The 20889-nt window shown below is 45.3% G+C and overlaps 1 protein-coding gene across 1 annotated transcript in view; it reads left to right on the forward strand.

The window, feature by feature from the left end:
* Nucleotides 1-3459: 3459 nt before the first annotated feature.
* The window catches only part of CDC25B (cell division cycle 25B), a 57924-nt gene continuing 40494 nt past the window's right edge, over nt 3460-20889 (forward strand). The window contains exon 1 of the mRNA XM_067468427.1: nt 3460-3676. Within this exon, the coding sequence (XP_067324528.1) occupies nt 3582-3676 (95 nt within the window). The 5' untranslated portion in view covers nt 3460-3581. The remainder of the gene's footprint in view (nt 3677-20889) is intronic.

Below are 20889 nucleotides of genomic sequence, written 5' to 3' on the forward strand. Positions count from 1 at the left end.
AAGGGCAAGGTGGATGGATGGCATCCTTGAAGGGACTGGACTGACCTTGAAGGAGTTGGGGGTGGTGACGGCCGACAGGGAGCTTTGGCGTGGGCTGGTCCATGAGGTCACCTAGAGAAGACAATGATGCTGGGGAAAGTGGAAGGCAAAAGGAAGAGGGGCCGACCAAGGGCAAGGTGGATGGATGGCATCCTTGAAGGGACTGGACTGACCTTGAAGGAGTTGGGGGTGGTGACGGCCGACAGGGAGCTTTGGCGTGGGCTGGTCCATGAGGTCACCTAGAGAAGACAATGATGCTGGGGAAAGTGGAAGGCAAAAGGAAGAGGGGCCGACCAAGGGCAAGGTGGAGGGATGGCATCCTTGAAGTGACTGGACTGACCTTGAAGGAGCTGGGGGTGGTGACAGCCGACAAGGAGCTTTGGCGTGGGCTGGTCCAGGAGGTCACCTAGAGAAGACAATGATGCTGGGGAAAGTGGAAGGCAAAAGGAAGAGGGGCCGACCAAGGGCAAGGTGGATGGATGGCATCCTTGAAGGGACTGGACTGACCTTGAAGGAGTTGGGGGTGGTGACGGCCGACAGGGAGCTTTGGCGTGGGCTGGTCCATGAGGTCACCTAGAGAAGACAATGATGCTGGGGAAAGTGGAAGGCAAAAGGAAGAGGGGCCGACCAAGGGCAAGGTGGATGGATGGCATCCTTGAAGGGACTGGACTGACCTTGAAGGAGTTGGGGGTGGTGACGGCCGACAGGGAGCTTTGGCGTGGGCTGGTCCATGAGGTCACCTAGAGAAGACAATGATGCTGGGGAAGGTGGAAGGCAAAAGGAAGAGGGGCTGACCAAGGGCAAGGTGGATGGATGGCATCCTTGAAGGGACTGGACTGACCTTGAAGGAGTTGGGGGTGGTGACGGCCGACAGGGAGCTTTGGCGTGGGCTGGTCCATGAGGTCACCTAGAGAAGACAATGATGCTGGGGAAAGTGGAAGGCAAAAGGAAGAGGGGCCGACCAAGGGCAAGGTGGATGGATGGCATCCTTGAAGGGACTGGACTGACCTTGAAGGAGTTGGGGGTGGTGACGGCCGACAGGGAGCTTTGGCGTGGGCTGGTCCATGAGGTCACCTAGAGAAGACAATGATGCTGGGGAAAGTGGAAGGCAAAAGGAAGAGGGGCCGACCAAGGGCAAGGTGGATGGATGGCATCCTTGAAGGGACTGGACTGACCTTGAAGGAGTTGGGGGTGGTGACGGCCGACAGGGAGCTTTGGCGTGGGGTCACCTAGAGAAGACAATGATGCTGGGGAAGGTGGAAGGCAAAAGGAAGAGGGGCCGACCAAGGGCAAGATGGATGGACGGCATCCTTGAAGTGACTGGACTGACCTTGAAGGAGACACTGGGGGTGGTGACGGCTGACAGTGAGCTCTGGCGTGGGCTGGTCCATGAGGTCACGAAGAGTCGGAGACGACTGAACGAATGAACAACAACAGGGGTCAAAAAGTAAGTGCCTGCCACCGGTGTTTTTGGTTGCGTCTACACCAGGGGCTCTCAAACTATGGCCCGGGGGCCGGATGTGGCCCTCCAAGGTCATTAACCCGGCCCTCGCTCAGGGTCAACCTAAGTCTGAAACGACTTGAAAGCACACAACAACAACAACAACAACCCTATCTCATCAGCCAAAAGCAGGCCCACACTTCCCATTGGAATACTAATAAGTTTATATTTGTTAACATTTTAATTATTGTATTGTTTTTAAGTGTTTTTTACACTACAAATAAGAGACCAGCAGCCGGCAGCCAATCCGCGCGCAGGAAGGAGGGCAGGCACCCGGAAGTCGGGAAGGAAGCAAAGGCAAGCATGAAAGAAGGAAGGAAGGAAGGAGCGGGTTTAAACCGCATCAGCCCTACTGTGTGGACGCTCCCGAAGACAGGGGTGGCAGGCACTTACTTTTTCACACCTAGCCCCTCACTTATAAGAACAACCACAATAGCAATAACAATAATAAAAAATAAAGTTATTATTATTATTGTTTTGTTTTTCAAATTATAATCCGGCCCTCCAACAGTTTGAGGGACTGTGACCTGGCCCTCTGCTTAAAAAGTTTGAGGACCCCTGGTCTACACAGTAGAGCTGATGGGAGTGATCCTGGACTCATCGCTGAGCCTGGAACCCCAGGTCTCAGCGGTGGCCGGGAGAGCTTTCGCACAATTAAAACTTGTGCGCCAGCTGCGCCCGTACCTTGAGAAGCCAGATCTGGCCACGGTGGTCCACGCTCTTGTCACATCCCGGTTGGATTACTGCAATGCACTCTACGTGGGGTTGCCTTTGAAGACTGCTCGGAAACTATTATTTTATTTATTTATTTGCTGCATTTGTTAACTGCCGCTCTCAGCCCTAGGGCGACTCGCGGCGGTGTACAACATATAAAAAACACATTTTACAATAACTACAACGACAAAAAAAACAACATATCACTAATACACTATCATCTAATTACACTAAAATAATCCGCTTCGTCTTATCATAGAATCATAACCAATCTCGTAGTCTATACAATTAGTCCAGCGAGAAGCAGCCAGATTGCTCACTGGAGCGGCGTACAGGGAGCACACCACCCCCCTGCTACATCAGCTCCACTGGCTGCCGATCCAATTCCGAGCACAATTCAAAGTGCTGGTTTTAACCTACAAAACCCTATACGGTTCCGGCCCAGTGTATCTGTCCGAACGGATCTCCATCTACATCCCACCTCGGAGTCTAAGATCTTCTGGGGAGGCCCTGCTCTCGACCCCGCCTCTATCTCAAGCGAGGCTGGCGGGGACGAGGAGCAGGGCCTTCTCGGTGGTGGCCCCTCACCTGTGGAACTCACTCCCCGGGGAGATCAGATCAGCGACCTCCCTTCTGTCGTTCAGAAAAAAACTGAAGGCCTGGATCTGGGACCAAGCTTTTGGACATTCTGGCAGCTAAAATAAGGACTCATTGATGAGCAGGAATTGTTGGAATGAATGGACATTTCGGAACTCTGAATCTCACTGTGCATGAAATTGTTTTTATTATATTATGTAGTGATGTGTTTTAATGCTGCTAAATGTTTATACTGTTTTATATATGCTGTATATTTTGACAGGCATCGAATTTGGGCCTTTGTTTGTAAGCCGCCCTGAGTCCCCCCTCGGGGGTGAGAAGGGCGGGGTAGAAGTAACTGCAATACATAAATAAATAATAATAAATGATGCGGTTTAAACCCGCTCCTTCCTTCTTTCCTTTCTGCTTGCCTTTCCTTCCTCCCTGACTTCCGGGTGCCTGCCCTCCTTCCTGCGCGCGGATTGGCTGCCGCCTGCTGCTCTCTTTGGCGCTGTTATTTTTCGAATATCAATAGAGGGGGCGTGTCGGGGGCGTGGCTTGGGCTGAGGCCCCGCCCCTTGGGTATAAAAGCGGGTCCTCCTTCCCGCGCTGGCTCCATTCGGCCTGGACTTCCTGAGGAGTCGGTGGGACTGCTGCCGCTGCCGCCTTCCTACTCCTGGCCTGTGTGTTGTATAGGAAGGAAGGCAGGCAGGCAGGCAGGCAGGCAAGGCAAGGCAAGGCGAGAGAAAGCATGGATCCCCGCCGGCCCACCAGCAGCTTGGGTTGGGGCCTCTCCCCGGTGGCCAGCCTGGCCCTCAACATGGACAGACTGGCCGGCCTAGGAAGGTCAGTCTCTCTATTTACATATCTAGATATCTATCTATATCCATCTCTGTATTTCCCTCTGTGTGTGTCTCTCTCTCTCTAAATATCTATTAATCTCTGTTTAAATATCTCTCTCTATATCTCTGTAGATATATATCTTTCTGTAGAAATACCTCTAAATATCAATTTCTCTCTATATTGAATATATCTCTGTCTCTATAAATATATCTCTCTCTTTAAATATCTATTTCTCTATATCTCTATCAATCTCTCAATAAAAATAAATCTAACTATAAATATCTCTCTGTGCCTCTCTCTATATCTATTAATCTCTCAATAGATAGACATCTAATTATAAATAGATATCTCTCTGTATTCCTCTCTCTCTGTTAAATATCTCTCTGCTTAAATATATCTCTATATATCTATAAATATATCTCTATATATTTATATATCTATATCCATCTCTGTATTTCTCTCTCCCCCCTTCTCTCTCTCTATATGTAAATATATATTTCTCTCTGTTTAAATATATCTCTCTATATCTATAAATATATCTCTTTATCTCTGTAGATATTTATCTTTCTGTAGAAATACCTCTAAATATCAATTTCTCTCTCTGTTAAATATTTCTCTGTCTCTATCTATCTATCTCTCAATAAAAATCTAACTATAAATATCTCTCTGTGCATCTCTCTATATATTTAAATATATCTACCTATCTATAAATAAATACCTATTTCTCTATATATATCTCTATCAATCTCTCAATAAAAATAAATCTAACTATAAATATCTCTCTGTGCCTCTCTCTATATCTATTAATCTCTCAATAGATAGACATCTAATTATAAATATATATCTCTCTGTATTTCTCTCTCTAATATCTATTTATCTATATTTAAATATCTATATCTATTAAATATCTCTGTTTAAATATCTCTATATATCTATAAATATATCTCTGTAAATATATCTCTGTAAATATATCTCTGTCTATAAATATATCTCTCCATAAATATATATTTATTTCTCTCTATATATTTATATATCTATATCCATCTCTGTATTTATCTCCCTCTCTCTCCATATGTAAATATATCTTTCTCTCTGTTTAAATATCTCTAAATATCTATAAATATATCTCTTTATCTCTGTATGTGTGTGTGTGTGTATATATATATATATATCTTTCTGTAGAAATTTCTGTATATATCAATTTATATATATATCTGTTAAATATATCTCTATAAATATATATCTCTCTTTAAATATCTATTTCTCTATATATCCGTCAATCTCTCAATAAAAATAAAAATAAATCTAACTATAAATATATCTCTGTGCCTCTCTCTCTATTAATCTCTCAATAGATAGACATCTAATTATAAATATATATAAATATATATAAATAAATATATATATATATATATCTGTATTTCTCTCTCTCTAAATATCTCTTTATCTATATTTAAATATCTCTATATCTCTCTATTTATATATCTATATATCCATCTCTGCATTTCTCTCTCTCCATATGTAAATATATATTTCTCTCTGTTTAAATATCTCTCTATATCTATAAATATATCTCTCTCTATCTCTGTATATATCTCTCTTTCTGTAGAAATACCTCTAAATATCAATTTCTCTCTCTATATATATCTGTTAAATATATCTGTCTCTATAAGTATATATATCTCTCTCTTTAAATAGCTATTTCTCTATATATCTATCAATCTCTCAATAAAAATAAATCTAACTATAAATATATCTCTGTGCATCTCTATAAATATATATATTTAAATATATATATATATCTGCCTATCTATAACTAAATATCTATCTCTCTATATATATCTATTAATCTCTCAATAAATATATATCTAACTATAAATATCTCTCTCCGCATTTATCTCTCTGTGCATCTCTATATATATTTAAATATATCTATATATTTACCTATAAATAAATACCTATTTCTCTATATATCTATCAATCTCTCAATAAAAATAGATCTAACTAAATATATCTCTGTGCCTCTCTCTATATATATTCATTTCTCAATAGATAGACATCTAATTATAAATAGATATATCTCTGTATTTCTCACTCTCTCTGTCTCTGTAAATACATATTTATATTTAAATATCTCTATATCTATCTATAAATATATCTCTTCATCTCTAGAAATATCTCTATATATCAATCCCTCTCTATATACATATCGCTTAAATCTCTCTGTCTCTCTCTCTAGATATCTATCTATATATCCATCTCTGTATTTCTCTCTCTAAATATCTATTTATCTATATTTAAATATCTCTATATATCTATAAATATATCTCTTTCTCTCTCTCTCTCTCTCTGTGTATATATCTTTCTGTACAAATACCTCTATATATCAATTTCTTTCTCTATATATATATCTGTTAAATCTGTCTCTATAAATATATATATATATTTCTATATATCTATTAATCTCTCAATAGATATACATCTAACTATAAATATATATATATATATCTGTATTTCTCACTCTCTATGTCTCTTTGTGTCTCTAAATCTATATTTATCTATATTTAAATATCTCTCTCTATATAAATAAATAAATAAATATATCTTTATCTCTGTAAATATATCTTCTGTATAAAAATCTATATATATATATCAATCTCTATATATCTCAATATACCTCTCTATAATCTATAGATTATATCTATTAACCTCTCAATAAATATATATCTAACTATAAATATATGTATCTATATTTCTCTATCTCTCTGGGTCTCTCTATAAATACATATCTATATTTATATCTATATCTCTTTCAATATATGTCTGTAAATATATCTTTCTGTATAAATATCTCTTTATATAAATATATCTTTCTATAAATATCTATTTCTCTTAATGTCTATTAATCTCTCAATAAATATATATCTTAACTATATATATATCTGTATTTCTCTATCTCTCTATGGCTCTCTCTCTATATATCTACATTTAAATATATATCTCTCTTCCTATATATATATATATATGTAAATATATCTTTCTCTCTCTATAAATATATCTCTATAAATATTTATTTCTCTATATGTCTATTAATCTCTCTCTCTATATAAAACTATATATATATATATATCGCTATATATATCTACATTTACATATATCTATATATCTCCATATATATATATATATATATATATATATATATATATATCTTTCTGTATAAATATCTCTCTATAAATATCTCTCTATAAATATATATATCTTAAATATATCTCTGCTTCTCTCTCTCTCTCTATATATATATATCTGTATTTCTCTATAAATCTCTCTCTATATAAATATAAATATATCTATCCCTCTATAAATACCTTTCTATATTGCTCTCTTTTTCGTTATATAGCTATAAAATCTGTATCACTATAAATATATTTATCTCTGACTATGTATATCTACTTTTATTTCAGTCTCTCTCTATATAAATATATCTCTATAAATATATATATCTGTATCAATAGTTGTGTGAGTGGGGTGCTGGGAGGGGGGGCTCCCCTGTTTTGCAGGCCTCAACGGGGGCCACTCCAAGAGACCCCTTGCCCCCCCCCAAAGGAGTATTATGACTAATAATAACAATAAATATATTGGTATCATTCATATTAATCCTAATAGTATGTTAATAACAACAATAATGATTATATATTTCTGTCAATATACTGTTGTTATTAATGTTAATAGGTTAGTGGTGTTATTGTTTGGCCTTGTTCTGACTCCATTTGTCTTCCGTGGTCATCCGTGTCCTTTCCCCAATTCTCTGTCTCCTCAAACACGTGGGGAAAGTGGCCCAAGCTTTGCTTTTGCAGGAGGGACCTCGCTCACCCATCGCAAGCACATTTGGCCCTCGTTTTGCAATGAGTCTCCTTCACTTCCTTCCTTCCTTCCACGTGTTCCTCTAACCCAGGATGTCGAGTCAGGTCATCCCACGAGATCTGCTTGGAACTGGGTGACCGGAGGCCCCTTCCACACCGCTGGACAAAATCCCACGTTGCCTGCTTGGAACTGGATTCTGTGGCAGTGTGGACTCAGATGACCCAGTGCAAAGCAGATCTGGTGGGAATTTCGGGTGAAGATCCCCCACCAAAACTGTGTGCAACTTTTAAGTAATTGCAGGCTGATTGGAAGGCCAAGGGAAGGCATGCATGTCGAGGAAGGAAGGAAGGTTGCAAGGGTATTATCAGTCACAAAGGGCATCTTGAAGCAATATATATATATATTCTAGCCGTCCCCTGCCACACATTGTTGTGGCCTAGTCTGTGTATATGTGTATTGTGTGTATATATATATGCATAGAATCATAGAATCATGGAATCCAAGAGTTGGAAGAGACCTCCTGGGCTATCCAGTCCAACCCCATTCTGCCAAGAAGCAGGAATATTGCATTCAAATCGCCCCTGACAGAGGGCCATCCAGCCTCTGCTTAAAAAGCTTCCAAAGAAGGAGCCTCCACCACACTCCCTCCGGGGAAAGCAGAGAGTTCCACTGCTGAACGGCTCTCACAGTCAGGAAGTTCTTCCTCATGTTCAGATGGAATCTCCTCTCTTGTAGTTTGAAGCCATTGTTCCATTGCGTCCTAGTCTCCAGGGAAGCAGAACACAAGCTTGCTCCCTCCTCCTCCCTGTGGCTTCCTCTCACATATTTATACATGGCTATCACATCTCCTCTCAGCCTTCTCTTCTTCAGGCTAAACATGCCCAGCTCCTTAAGCCGCTCCTCATAGGGCTTGTTCTCCAGACTCATATTTCTGTATATGTGTATATATGTAGTTTTGTGCATGTGTTGTAATGTATTTTTTGTATTTTGGCTTTTTAAGTCTCTTCTGCTGTGTTTTTCAGTGTTTTATGAGTGAAGGACATACATTGGGTTGTTAAGTGTCTTGTGTCCAAATTTGGTGTCCATTCGTCCAGTGGTTTTTGAGTTATGTCAATCCCACAAACATTACATGTTTATTTATAGAGGTGTGTGTGTACATACAGCATATACAGTATGAATTGTATGCATATATTGCATGCATATTTGAATATAATATTAGGAGATATATACACTATGTGTGTGTTTGTGTGTATAGCATATATGGTATGAATTGTATGTGTATATTGCATGTATTAGTATGTCTCTGTGTGTATATATATGTGTGTGTATAGCATAAATATATATTGCATATATAATAATGCATTTTATACATGCATTGTATGTATATTAGGATATAATCAGTGTGTGTGTATGTGTGTGTGTGTACCATATACGGTATGAATTGTATGCATATAGGAATATAATATTAGTATGTGTATATGTGTGTGTGTGTGTATAGCATATACAATATGAATTGTATGCATATATTGCATATACAATGCATTTTATAGCTACATTGCATCCATATTGGAATATAATATCAGTATGTGTTTGTGTGTGCAGAATATACGCTATGAACTGTATGCATATATGACATGCACATATTTATTTATTTGTTTGAAGCATTATATTCCGCCATTCTCACTCCGAAGGGGACTCGGTGGAGCACAACATATAAATGGCAAACATTCAATGCCGAAACATATTAGACCATACACATACAAAAGCATTAAAATCACATATCTCGACATTACATAGGAATATAATGTCGGGGTGTGTGGGCGTAGCACATACCATATAAATTGTATACATATATTGCATATATACAGTACAATTTAGACATACATTGCATGCATATTGGAATATAATAGTATGTGTGTGTATACATGTATACACACATATACTGATTCTATTTGAACATTAGAAAGAACATTCTGACTGTGAGAGCCGTTGAGCAGTGGAACTCTCTGCCCCGGAGTGTGGTGGGGGCTCCTTTTTTGGAAGCTTTGAAACAGAGGCTGGATGGCCATCTGTCAGGGGTATTTTGAATGCAATTTCCCTGCTTCTTGGCAGAATGGGGTTGGACTGGATGATGCCCCCCCCCTTCCAGGTCTCTTCCAACTTTAGGATTCTATGTTCAGAGGTGGAACTCTCTGCCTCGGAGTCCAGTGGAAGTTCCTTCCTTGGAGGCTTTGCAGCAGAGTCTGGATGGCCATCTGTCGGGGGTGCTTTGAATGCAATTTCCCTGCTTCTTGGCAGAATGGGTTTGGACTAGATGGCCCACCAGGTCTCTTCCAACTCTAGGAATCTATGATTCTATCTGTGTATATTTGAATTGTATATGTAATATATAATCCCAATATTGTGCTATGGTAATAATATAATATATTGTATTTATATATTACCTGTAAGCCGCTCTGAGTCCCCTTTGGAGTGAGAAAGGTGGCATATAAATGTTGTAAATATATGTATGCATGCATGCAGTATATGTATGCAATTCATAGATGCAGACATGTGTTCACATACTAATATTCTATTGCAATCTGCTTTGAAATTCTGAGAAGTCCTCCCTCTGGTCTGGGCCTGTCCTCATTGGGTTTGGGAAGGGAAGAGAGGCTTCTGGGAGAGGAGGGACCTCATGGTCCGGCCTAGCTAACAAAGGGACAACTTTTTCTTCCCCATTTCCTTTCCTTCCTTCTTCCCGTCTTTCTTTCCTTCCTTTGAAGGAAAGGAATGCCAGCCACGTGCTCCTGGGACCTGGATTCCTGGTTCCTCCCCGGGGAGCAAAGCGTGGTGGTGCTTCCCGTGTTGTTCTGCCTGCAAATATTTAGTGCATAGGATGTTCAAAACAAAACAAAGGCAGGAATGCTAAGAGGTTTTTCCTGGGACTAGGATGGGTATCTGTAACGTTGTGGTTCTGACTCCTCGTTGCTTTGAGTCTCCTCAAATATTTATTTATTTATTTACTTTATTTGTATACCGCACTATCTCAGCCCGCAGGCGACTCAGTGCGGTTTACAACAGGTCAATATACAAAGTGCACAGCATTGGCATTAACATTTAAACAATAACTGAAGCAACTAAAACAATACAACAATACATCAGTAAATCAACATGATATCAATACATCCATATAACTCATCCAACACGTCTCATCAGTAAAGTCATAATCCGATCTCCTCGTCCATTATTCCAAGTTCCAAATTCCAAGTTCCAAACTCAGTCAATTGATTGCACTACTTAATTGAACACCTAATTGAACCACTGCTTCTGATTTTATTTATCGTGTCATCCGCAACCATACCATTGGATTACATTTCTAACAGAACAAAACAAACAGATTAAAAAAACACACAAATTTTGCAAGCTTGGTAGTGGATTAAATGTCCTTTGACCAGTATCTGGCCACCTGAAGTGCTTCTGGTGTTGCTGCAAGAAGATCCTCCCTTGTGCATGTGGCTGGGCTCAGGTTGCATTGCAGCAGGTGGTCAGTGGTTTGCTCTTCTCCGCACTCGCATGTCGAGGATTCCACTTTGTGGCCCCATTTCTTGAGGTTGGCTCTGCATCTCGTGGTGCCCGAGCGCAGTCTGTTCAGCGCCTTCCAAGTCGCCCAGTTTTCTTCTGTGTGCCCAGGGGGGAGTCTCTCATTTCGTATCAGTTCTGGGTTTGAGTCTGCCACTTTTGGACTCTGGCTTGCTGAGGTGTTCCAACGAGTGTCTCTGTAGATCTTAGAAAACTATTTCTTGGTTTAAGTCATTGACGTGCTGGCTGATACCCAAACAGGGGATGAGCTGGAGATGTCTCTGCCTTGGTCCTTTCACTCTTGGCTGCTACTTCCCGGCGGATGTCAGGTGGTGCAATACCGGCTAAGCAGTGCAATTTCTCCAGTGGTGTAGGGCGCAGACACCCCGTGATAATGCGGCATGTCTCATTCAGAGCCACATCCACTGTTTTAGCGTGGTGAGATGTGTTCCACACTGGGCATGCATACTCAGCAGCAGAGTGGCATAGCGCAAGGGCAGATGTCTTCACTGTGTCTGGTTGTGATCCCCAGGTTGTGCCAGTCAGCTTTCGTATGATATTGTTTCTAGCACCCACTTTTTGCTTGATGTTCAGGCAGTGCTTCTTGTAGGTCAGAGCACGGTCCAGAGTGACTCCTCCCAGGGATTTGGGTGCGCTGCAATGCTCCAGTGGGATTCCTTCCTAGGTAATCATCCTCAGAGCTCAGGATGCTTGTCTGTTCTTAAGGTTCTTGAGATGAAAGGCACTTATCTGTGTTTTAGATGGATTAGGGATCAGCTGGTTTTCCCTGTAAGAGGCAGTAAGAGCACCTAGAGCTTTGGAGAGCTTCTGTTCAACCATCTCAAAACTCCCTGCTTGAGCAGTGATGGCACGATCATCAGCATAGATGAAACTCTCTGTCCCTTCTGGCAGCGGCTAACCTTCTGCTTCTGATGATGATAGAGTTCCATAGCATGGAAATGGTGCCAAACTGCATTAAGGTCCCAGTGTGGATGAGCCCTGGAAGGTCGGAGGCCTATTTTGGGGGATTCCCTGCAGCTGGAAGCACATGTCTCAGAAGCTAAAAGGCTTTGCTTGCCTTGGAAGTTCTGGCAGGACTTTTTGGGGTTTGCCATCGATTTAGGTCTTCTTGGCATAGCCTTGCCTTGGTGTTTTATCCCACTGAAAAGACCCTGATCTCCCTTATTCCCTGTTTAGGAGGATCAGAGAACAAAAGGAACATCTGCCAGGGATGCAACTGCTGCTCCACGCTGCCTGCCTTTAGGACAACACTTAGGCCGGAATGGAGGCATCTGACCTTGCTCCATGTTTTGAGCCCTCTGGCATTAAATAAACAGTCCTCTCACGTTTCCTGAATGCCTGCAAATAATAATAATAATAATAACACTTTATTTGTACCCCGCTACCATCTCCCCAAGGACCGCAGTTCAGTTCTGGTTAGTGTTAGAGTCAGAGTGGGATCAGAGAAGTTTGTAGGAGTTCCTGATTAGAATGGGCAGTTTGCCTGAAGTTTGCACAGCGAAGTAGGCTGTGGCAAACTAGTTACAGCTATTTAAGAAAGAAATAGCTGGGTTTTGTAATAGGAACTGTAACCAAGAAAGAACCATTCTCTCATGCAACCGTTACGCTTTTAAGAACAAGAACACTTTAATTGTAACAGCCAAGCTTAGGAAACTGCATTCTCTTCATTCTGTAACTTTTACTTCAATAAACTTTCCTTGTTATTTTTTAAAACTTAAGCCTGAGTCAAGTGCCATTTGTGGATTGAGTCCCTTTTCTTTTTGAATCAACCTCATTTGTTTTCTTATAAAGAAGCCCTTCTAAAAGTCACAGTACATGGTGGTCTAAAAAGCCTTTTAATATTTTAAATAGCTAGAGGGTTCCGGATTATTTGGTTTATGGTGGCAGCGAAGAGTTTAAATAAAGAAACATCCCCTCAAGTGTTATCTAAGTGCCAAAGTGGTGTGAATTCCTTATTAAAGGAGGGACAGTTGGTGGGATCTGTTTGCCCCCTGTCCAGTTATATTGTTTGGCCATAAAGGCTGCCTTTATGATTAGGGGTAGATGGTGGGATTGTGTGCCCCCCTGCCCAGACTGTTGGGGGGAAAGTGAGAAGCTGCTTTTAGTCAGTTCAGTTCAGTTCTGGTTAGTGTTAGAGTCAGAGTGGGATCAGAGAAGCTTGTAGGAGTTCCTGATTAGAATAGGCAGTTTGCCTGAAGTTTGCACAGTGAATAAGCTGTGGCAAACTAGTTACAGCTATTTTGGAGAAGAAATAGCTGGGTTTTGTAATAGGAACTGTAACCAAGAAAGAACCATTCTCTCATGCAACCGTTACGCTTTTAAGAACAAGAACACTTTAATTGTAACAGCCAAGCCTATTCAACTACATTCGCTTTATTCTGTAACTTCTACTCAATAAACCTTTCTTGTATTTGTTTGAACTTAAGCCTGAGTTGGCGGGGACGAGGAGCAGGGCCTTCTCGGTGGTGGCCCCTCACCTATGGAATTCACTCCCCGGGGAGATCAGATCAGCAACATCCCTCCTTTCATTCAGAAAGAAATTAAAGACGTGGATGTGGGACCAGGCGTTTGGGCATTCTGGCAGATGAGTAAGGGACTGTGACGATGGATAGGAATTGGACAAGGTGGAACGAAATATGAACTCTGAGTTGGTGAACGCTGTGTCTGAGATTGGCTATCGATTGTGTGATATATTGTTTTTAAGTGTTTTTAATTGCTGACCATTTAATTGCTGGTTTTATATGTTATTGTATTTGTGTAGGCACCTAGATGTGCCTTTTGTAAGCCGCCCTGAGTCCCCCCTCGGGGGTTGAGAAGGGCGGGGTAGAAGCACACGAAATAAATAAATAAATAAATAAAGGGAGATGCAGTATAAGCAATAATCAATAAATACAATAAATACAAGCAATACAAGCAATAATCGCAACAATACAAGCAATTAAAATAAAACATAAACATTATCAATAAGACAGCATACAATTAAAACTATGGGAAGGCCAAATGTAAAATTGAAATTGGAAATAGGCCAAAGCCTTCCTCAACCCCTTTGGGGTCACTTGAACCTTCAGAAGTTGCGGTTTTGCAAGGTCCGAAGCCTTCTCTGCGAGAGAGCACCAAATTTCAACTCCCAGGGCTCCATAGCATTATGTTGAGCTTGCATTAGAATCATAGAATTGTTGAGTTCCCACCAAAAAAGTCAGGGACTCATGATGACCCTGATGACCCTGATCTCCCTTATTCAGGAGAATCAGAACAAAAGGACCATCTGCCAGGGATGCAACCGCTGCTCTGCGCAGCCTGCCTTTAGGACGGCGCATAGGCCCGAATGGAGGCATCGCGCCTTGCTCCATATTTTGAGCCCTCTGGCATTAAATAGGCAGTCCTGTCATGCTCCCTGAAGGCCTGCAAAACCCTTCATCCATCTGTTTGGGGACACTTGAACCTTTAGGAGTTGCAGTTTTGCAAGGTCTGAAGCCTTCTCTGCCAGAGGGGTCCCGGATCTCCATAGCGCTGTGTTGAGCTTGCATTAGAGGGCCAAAGTACAACTCCCAGGGCTCTGTAGCGCCGTGTTGAGCTTGCATTAGAGGGCTGAACTACAACTCCCAGGGCTCCGTAGCGCCGTGTTGAGCTTGCATTAGAGGGCTGAACTACAACTCCCAGGGCTTTGTAGCACCGTGTTGAGCTTGCATTTTGAGGGCTGAACTACAACTCCCGGGGCTCCGTAGCGCCGTGTTGAGCTTGCATTAGAGGGCTGAACTACAACTCCCAGGGCTCCGTAGCAAAACCCTTCATCCATCTGTTCTGGACGCTTGAACCTTCAGGAGTTGCAGTTTTGCAAGGTCTGAAGCCTTCTCTGCCAGAGGGGTCCCGGATCTCCATAGCGCCGTGTTGAGCTTGCATTAGAGGGCCAAAGTACAACTCCCAGGGCTCCGTAGCGCCGTGTTGAGCTTGCATTAGAGGGCTGAACTACAACTCCCAGGGCTCCGTAGCGCCGTGTTGAGCTTGCATTAGAGGGCTGAACTACAACTCCCAGGGCTTTGTAGCACCGTGTTGAGCTTGCATTTTGAGGGCTGAACTACAACTCCCGGGGCTCCGTAGCGCCGTGTTGAGCTTGCATTAGAGGGCTGAACTACAACTCCCAGGGCTCTGTAGCGCCGTGTTGAGCTTGCATTAGAGGGCTGAACTACAACTCCCAGGGCTCCGTAGCGCCGTGTTGAGCTTGCATTAGAGGGCTGAACTACAACTCCCGGGGCTCCGTAGCGCCGTGTTGAGCTTGCATTAGAGGGCTGAACTACAACTCCCAGGGCTCCGTAGCAAAACCCTTCATCCATCTGTTCTGGACGCTTGAACCTTCAGGAGTTGCAGTTTTGCAAGGTCTGAAGCCTTCTCTGCCAGAGGGGTCCCGGATCTCCATAGCGCCGTGTTGAGCTTGCATTAGAGGGCCAAAGTACAACTCCCAGGGCTCCGTAGCGCCGTGTTGAGCTTGCATTAGAGGGCTGAACTACAACTCCCAGGGCTCCGTAGCGCCGTGTTGAGCTTGCATTAGAGGGCTGAACTACAACTCCCAGGGCTTTGTAGCACCGTGTTGAGCTTGCATTTTGAGGGCTGAACTACAACTCCCGGGGCTCCGTAGCGCCGTGTTGAGCTTGCATTAGAGGGCTGAACTACAACTCCCAGGGCTCTGTAGCGCCGTGTTGAGCTTGCATTAGAGGGCTGAACTACAACTCCCAGGGCTCTGTAGCGCCGTGTTGAGCTTGCATTAGAGGGCTGAACTACAACTCCCAGGGCTCTGTAGCGCCGTGTTGAGCTTGCATTTTGAGGGCTGAACTACAACTCCCGGGGCTCCGTAGCGCCGTGTTGAGCTTGCATTAGAGGGCTGAACTACAACTCCCAGGGCTCCGTAGCGCCGTGTTGAGCTTGCATTAGAGGGCTGAACTACAACTCCCGGGGCTCCGTAGCGCCGTGTTGAGCTTGCATTAGAGGGCTGAACTACAACTCCCAGGGCTCCGTAGCAAAACCCTTCATCCATCTGTTCTGGACGCTTGAACCTTCAGGAGTTGCAGTTTTGCAAGGTCTGAAGCCTTCTCTGCCAGAGGGGTCCCGGATCTCCATAGCGCCGTGTTGAGCTTGCATTAGAGGGCCAAAGTACAACTCCCAGGGCTCCGTAGCGCCGTGTTGAGCTTGCATTAGAGGGCTGAACTACAACTCCCAGGGCTCCGTAGCGCCGTGTTGAGCTTGCATTAGAGGGCTGAACTACAACTCCCAGGGCTTTGTAGCACCGTGTTGAGCTTGCATTTTGAGGGCTGAACTACAACTCCCGGGGCTCCGTAGCGCCGTGTTGAGCTTGCATTAGAGGGCTGAACTACAACTCCCAGGGCTCTGTAGCGCCGTGTTGAGCTTGCATTAGAGGGCTGAACTACAACTCCCAGGGCTCCGTAGCGCCGTGTTGAGCTTGCATTAGAGGGCTGAACTACAACTCCCGGGGCTCCGTAGCGCCGTGTTGAGCTTGCATTAGAGGGCTGAACTACAACTCCCAGGGCTCCGTAGCAAAACCCTTCATCCATCTGTTCTGGACGCTTGAACCTTCAGGAGTTGCAGTTTTGCAAGGTCTGAAGCCTTCTCTGCCAGAGGGGTCCCGGATCTCCATAGCGCCGTGTTGAGCTTGCATTAGAGGGCCAAAGTACAACTCCCAGGGCTCCGTAGCGCCGTGTTGAGCTTGCATTAGAGGGCTGAACTACAACTCCCAGGGCTCCGTAGCGCCGTGTTGAGCTTGCATTAGAGGGCTGAACTACAACTCCCAGGGCTTTGTAGCACCGTGTTGAGCTTGCATTTTGAGGGCTGAACTACAACTCCCGGGGCTCCGTAGCGCCGTGTTGAGCTTGCATTAGAGGGCTGAACTACAACTCCCAGGGCTCTGTAGCGCCGTGTTGAGCTTGCATTAGAGGGCTGAACTACAACTCCCAGGGCTCTGTAGCGCCGTGTTGAGCTTGCATTAGAGGGCTGAACTACAACTCCCAGGGCTCTGTAGCGCCGTGTTGAGCTTGCATTTTGAGGGCTGAACTACAACTCCCGGGGCTCCGTAGCGCCGTGTTGAGCTTGCATTAGAGGGCTGAACTACAACTCCCAGGGCTCCGTAGCGCCGTGTTGAGCTTGCATTAGAGGGCTGAACTACAACTCCCGGGGCTCCGTAGCGCCGTGTTGAGCTTGCATTAGAGGGCTGAACTACAACTCCCAGGGCTCCGTAGCAAAACCCTTCATCCATCTGTTCTGGACGCTTGAACCTTCAGGAGTTGCAGTTTTGCAAGGTCTGAAGCCTTCTCTGCCAGAGGGGTCCCGGATCTCCATAGCGCCGTGTTGAGCTTGCATTAGAGGGCCAAAGTACAACTCCCAGGGCTCCGTAGCGCCGTGTTGAGCTTGCATTAGAGGGCTGAACTACAACTCCCAGGGCTCCGTAGCGCCGTGTTGAGCTTGCATTAGAGGGCTGAACTACAACTCCCAGGGCTTTGTAGCACCGTGTTGAGCTTGCATTTTGAGGGCTGAACTACAACTCCCGGGGCTCCGTAGCGCCGTGTTGAGCTTGCATTAGAGGGCTGAACTACAACTCCCAGGGCTCTGTAGCGCCGTGTTGAGCTTGCATTAGAGGGCTGAACTACAACTCCCAGGGCTCCGTAGCGCCGTGTTGAGCTTGCATTAGAGGGCTGAACTACAACTCCCGGGGCTCCGTAGCGCCGTGTTGAGCTTGCATTAGAGGGCTGAACTACAACTCCCAGGGCTCCGTAGCAAAACCCTTCATCCATCTGTTCTGGACGCTTGAACCTTCAGGAGTTGCAGTTTTGCAAGGTCTGAAGCCTTCTCTGCCAGAGGGGTCCCGGATCTCCATAGCGCCGTGTTGAGCTTGCATTAGAGGGCCAAAGTACAACTCCCAGGGCTCCGTAGCGCCGTGTTGAGCTTGCATTAGAGGGCTGAACTACAACTCCCAGGGCTCCGTAGCGCCGTGTTGAGCTTGCATTAGAGGGCTGAACTACAACTCCCAGGGCTTTGTAGCACCGTGTTGAGCTTGCATTTTGAGGGCTGAACTACAACTCCCGGGGCTCCGTAGCGCCGTGTTGAGCTTGCATTAGAGGGCTGAACTACAACTCCCAGGGCTCTGTAGCGCCGTGTTGAGCTTGCATTAGAGGGCTGAACTACAACTCCCAGGGCTTTGTAGCACCGTGTTGAGCTTGCATTTTGAGGGCTGAACTACAACTCCCGGGGCTCCGTAGCGCCGTGTTGAGCTTGCATTAGAGGGCTGAACTACAACTCCCAGGGCTCTGTAGCGCCGTGTTGAGCTTGCATTAGAGGGCTGAACTACAACTCCCAGGGCTCCGTAGCAAAACCCTTCATCCATCTGTTCTGGACGCTTGAACCTTCAGGAGTTGCAGTTTTGCAAGGTCTGAAGCCTTCTCTGCCAGAGGGGTCCCGGATCTCCATAGCGCCGTGTTGAGCTTGCATTAGAGGGCCAAAGTACAACTCCCAGGGCTCCGTAGCGCCGTGTTGAGCTTGCATTAGAGGGCTGAACTACAACTCCCAGGGCTCCGTAGCGCCGTGTTGAGCTTGCATTAGAGGGCTGAACTACAACTCCCAGGGCTTTGTAGCACCGTGTTGAGCTTGCATTTTGAGGGCTGAACTACAACTCCCGGGGCTCCGTAGCGCCGTGTTGAGCTTGCATTAGAGGGCTGAACTACAACTCCCAGGGCTCTGTAGCGCCGTGTTGAGCTTGCATTAGAGGGCTGAACTACAACTCCCAGGGCTTTGTAGCACCGTGTTGAGCTTGCATTTTGAGGGCTGAACTACAACTCCCGGGGCTCCGTAGCGCCGTGTTGAGCTTGCATTAGAGGGCTGAACTACAACTCCCAGGGCTCTGTAGCGCCGTGTTGAGCTTGCATTAGAGGGCTGAACTACAACTCCCAGGGCTCCGTAGCGCCGTGTTGAGCTTGCATTAGAGGGCTGAACTACAACTCCCAGGGCTTTGTAGCACCGTGTTGAGCTTGCATTTTGAGGGCTGAACTACAACTCCCGGGGCTCCGTAGCGCCGTGTTGAGCTTGCATTAGAGGGCTGAACTACAACTCCCAGGGCTCCGTAGCAAAACCCTTCATCCATCTGTTCTGGACGCTTGAACCTTCAGGAGTTGCAGTTTTGCAAGGTCTGAAGCCTTCTCTGCCAGAGGGGTCCCGGATCTCCATAGCGCCGTGTTGAGCTTGCATTAGAGGGCCAAAGTACAACTCCCAGGGCTCCGTAGCGCCGTGTTGAGCTTGCATTAGAGGGCTGAACTACAACTCCCAGGGCTCCGTAGCGCCGTGTTGAGCTTGCATTAGAGGGCTGAACTACAACTCCCAGGGCTTTGTAGCACCGTGTTGAGCTTGCATTTTGAGGGCTGAACTACAACTCCCGGGGCTCCGTAGCGCCGTGTTGAGCTTGCATTAGAGGGCTGAACTACAACTCCCAGGGCTCTGTAGCGCCGTGTTGAGCTTGCATTAGAGGGCTGAACTACAACTCCCAGGGCTCCGTAGCGCCGTGTTGAGCTTGCATTAGAGGGCTGAACTACAACTCCCAGGGCTTTGTAGCGCCGTGTTGAGCTTGCATTTTGAGGGCTGAACTACAACTCCCGGGGCTCCGTAGCGCCGTGTTGAGCTTGCATTAGAGGGCTGAACTACAACTCCCAGGGCTCCGTAGCAAAACCCTTCATCCATCTGTTCTGGACGCTTGAACCTTCAGGAGTTGCAGTTTTGCAAGGTCTGAAGCCTTCTCTGCCAGAGGGGTCCCGGATCTCCATAGCGCCGTGTTGAGCTTGCATTAGAGGGCTGAACTACAACTCCCAGGGCTCCGTAGCGCCGTGTTGAGCTTGCATTAGAGGGCTGAACTACAACTCCCAGGGCTTTGTAGCACCATGTTGAGCTTGCATTTTGAGGGCTGAACTACAACTCCCGGGGCTCCGTAGCGCCGTGTTGAGCTTGCATTAGAGGGCTGAACTACAACTCCCAGGGCTCTGTAGCGCCGTGTTGAGCTTGCATTAGAGGGCTGAACTACAACTCCCAGGGCTTTGTAGCACCGTGTTGAGCTTGCATTTTGAGGGCTGAACTACAACTCCCGGGGCTCCGTAGCGCCGTGTTGAGGTTGCATTAGAGGGCTGAACTACAACTCCCAGGGCTCTGTAGCGCCGTGTTGAGCTTGCATTAGAGGGCTGAACTACAACTCCCAGGGCTCCGTAGCGCCGTGTTGAGCTTGCATTAGAGGGCTGAACTACAACTCCCAGGGCTTTGTAGCACCGTGTTGAGCTTGCATTTTGAGGGCTGAACTACAACTCCCGGGGCTCCGTAGCGCCGTGTTGAGCTTGCATTAGAGGGCTGAACTACAACTCCCAGGGCTCCGTAGCAAAACCCTTCATCCATCTGTTCTGGACGCTTGAACCTTCAGGAGTTGCAGTTTTGCAAGGTCTGAAGCCTTCTCTGCCAGAGGGGTCCCGGATCTCCATAGCGCCGTGTTGAGCTTGCATTAGAGGGCCAAAGTACAACTCCCAGGGCTCCGTAGCGCCGTGTTGAGCTTGCATTAGAGGGCTGAACTACAACTCCCAGGGCTCCGTAGCGCCGTGTTGAGCTTGCATTAGAGGGCTGAACTACAACTCCCAGGGCTTTGTAGCACCGTGTTGAGCTTGCATTTTGAGGGCTGAACTACAACTCCCGGGGCTCCGTAGCGCCGTGTTGAGCTTGCATTAGAGGGCTGAACTACAACTCCC

Source organism: Anolis sagrei, chromosome 5 (assembly GCF_037176765.1).
Source record: "Anolis sagrei isolate rAnoSag1 chromosome 5, rAnoSag1.mat, whole genome shotgun sequence".
Taxonomy (NCBI): domain Eukaryota; kingdom Metazoa; phylum Chordata; class Lepidosauria; order Squamata; family Dactyloidae; genus Anolis; species Anolis sagrei.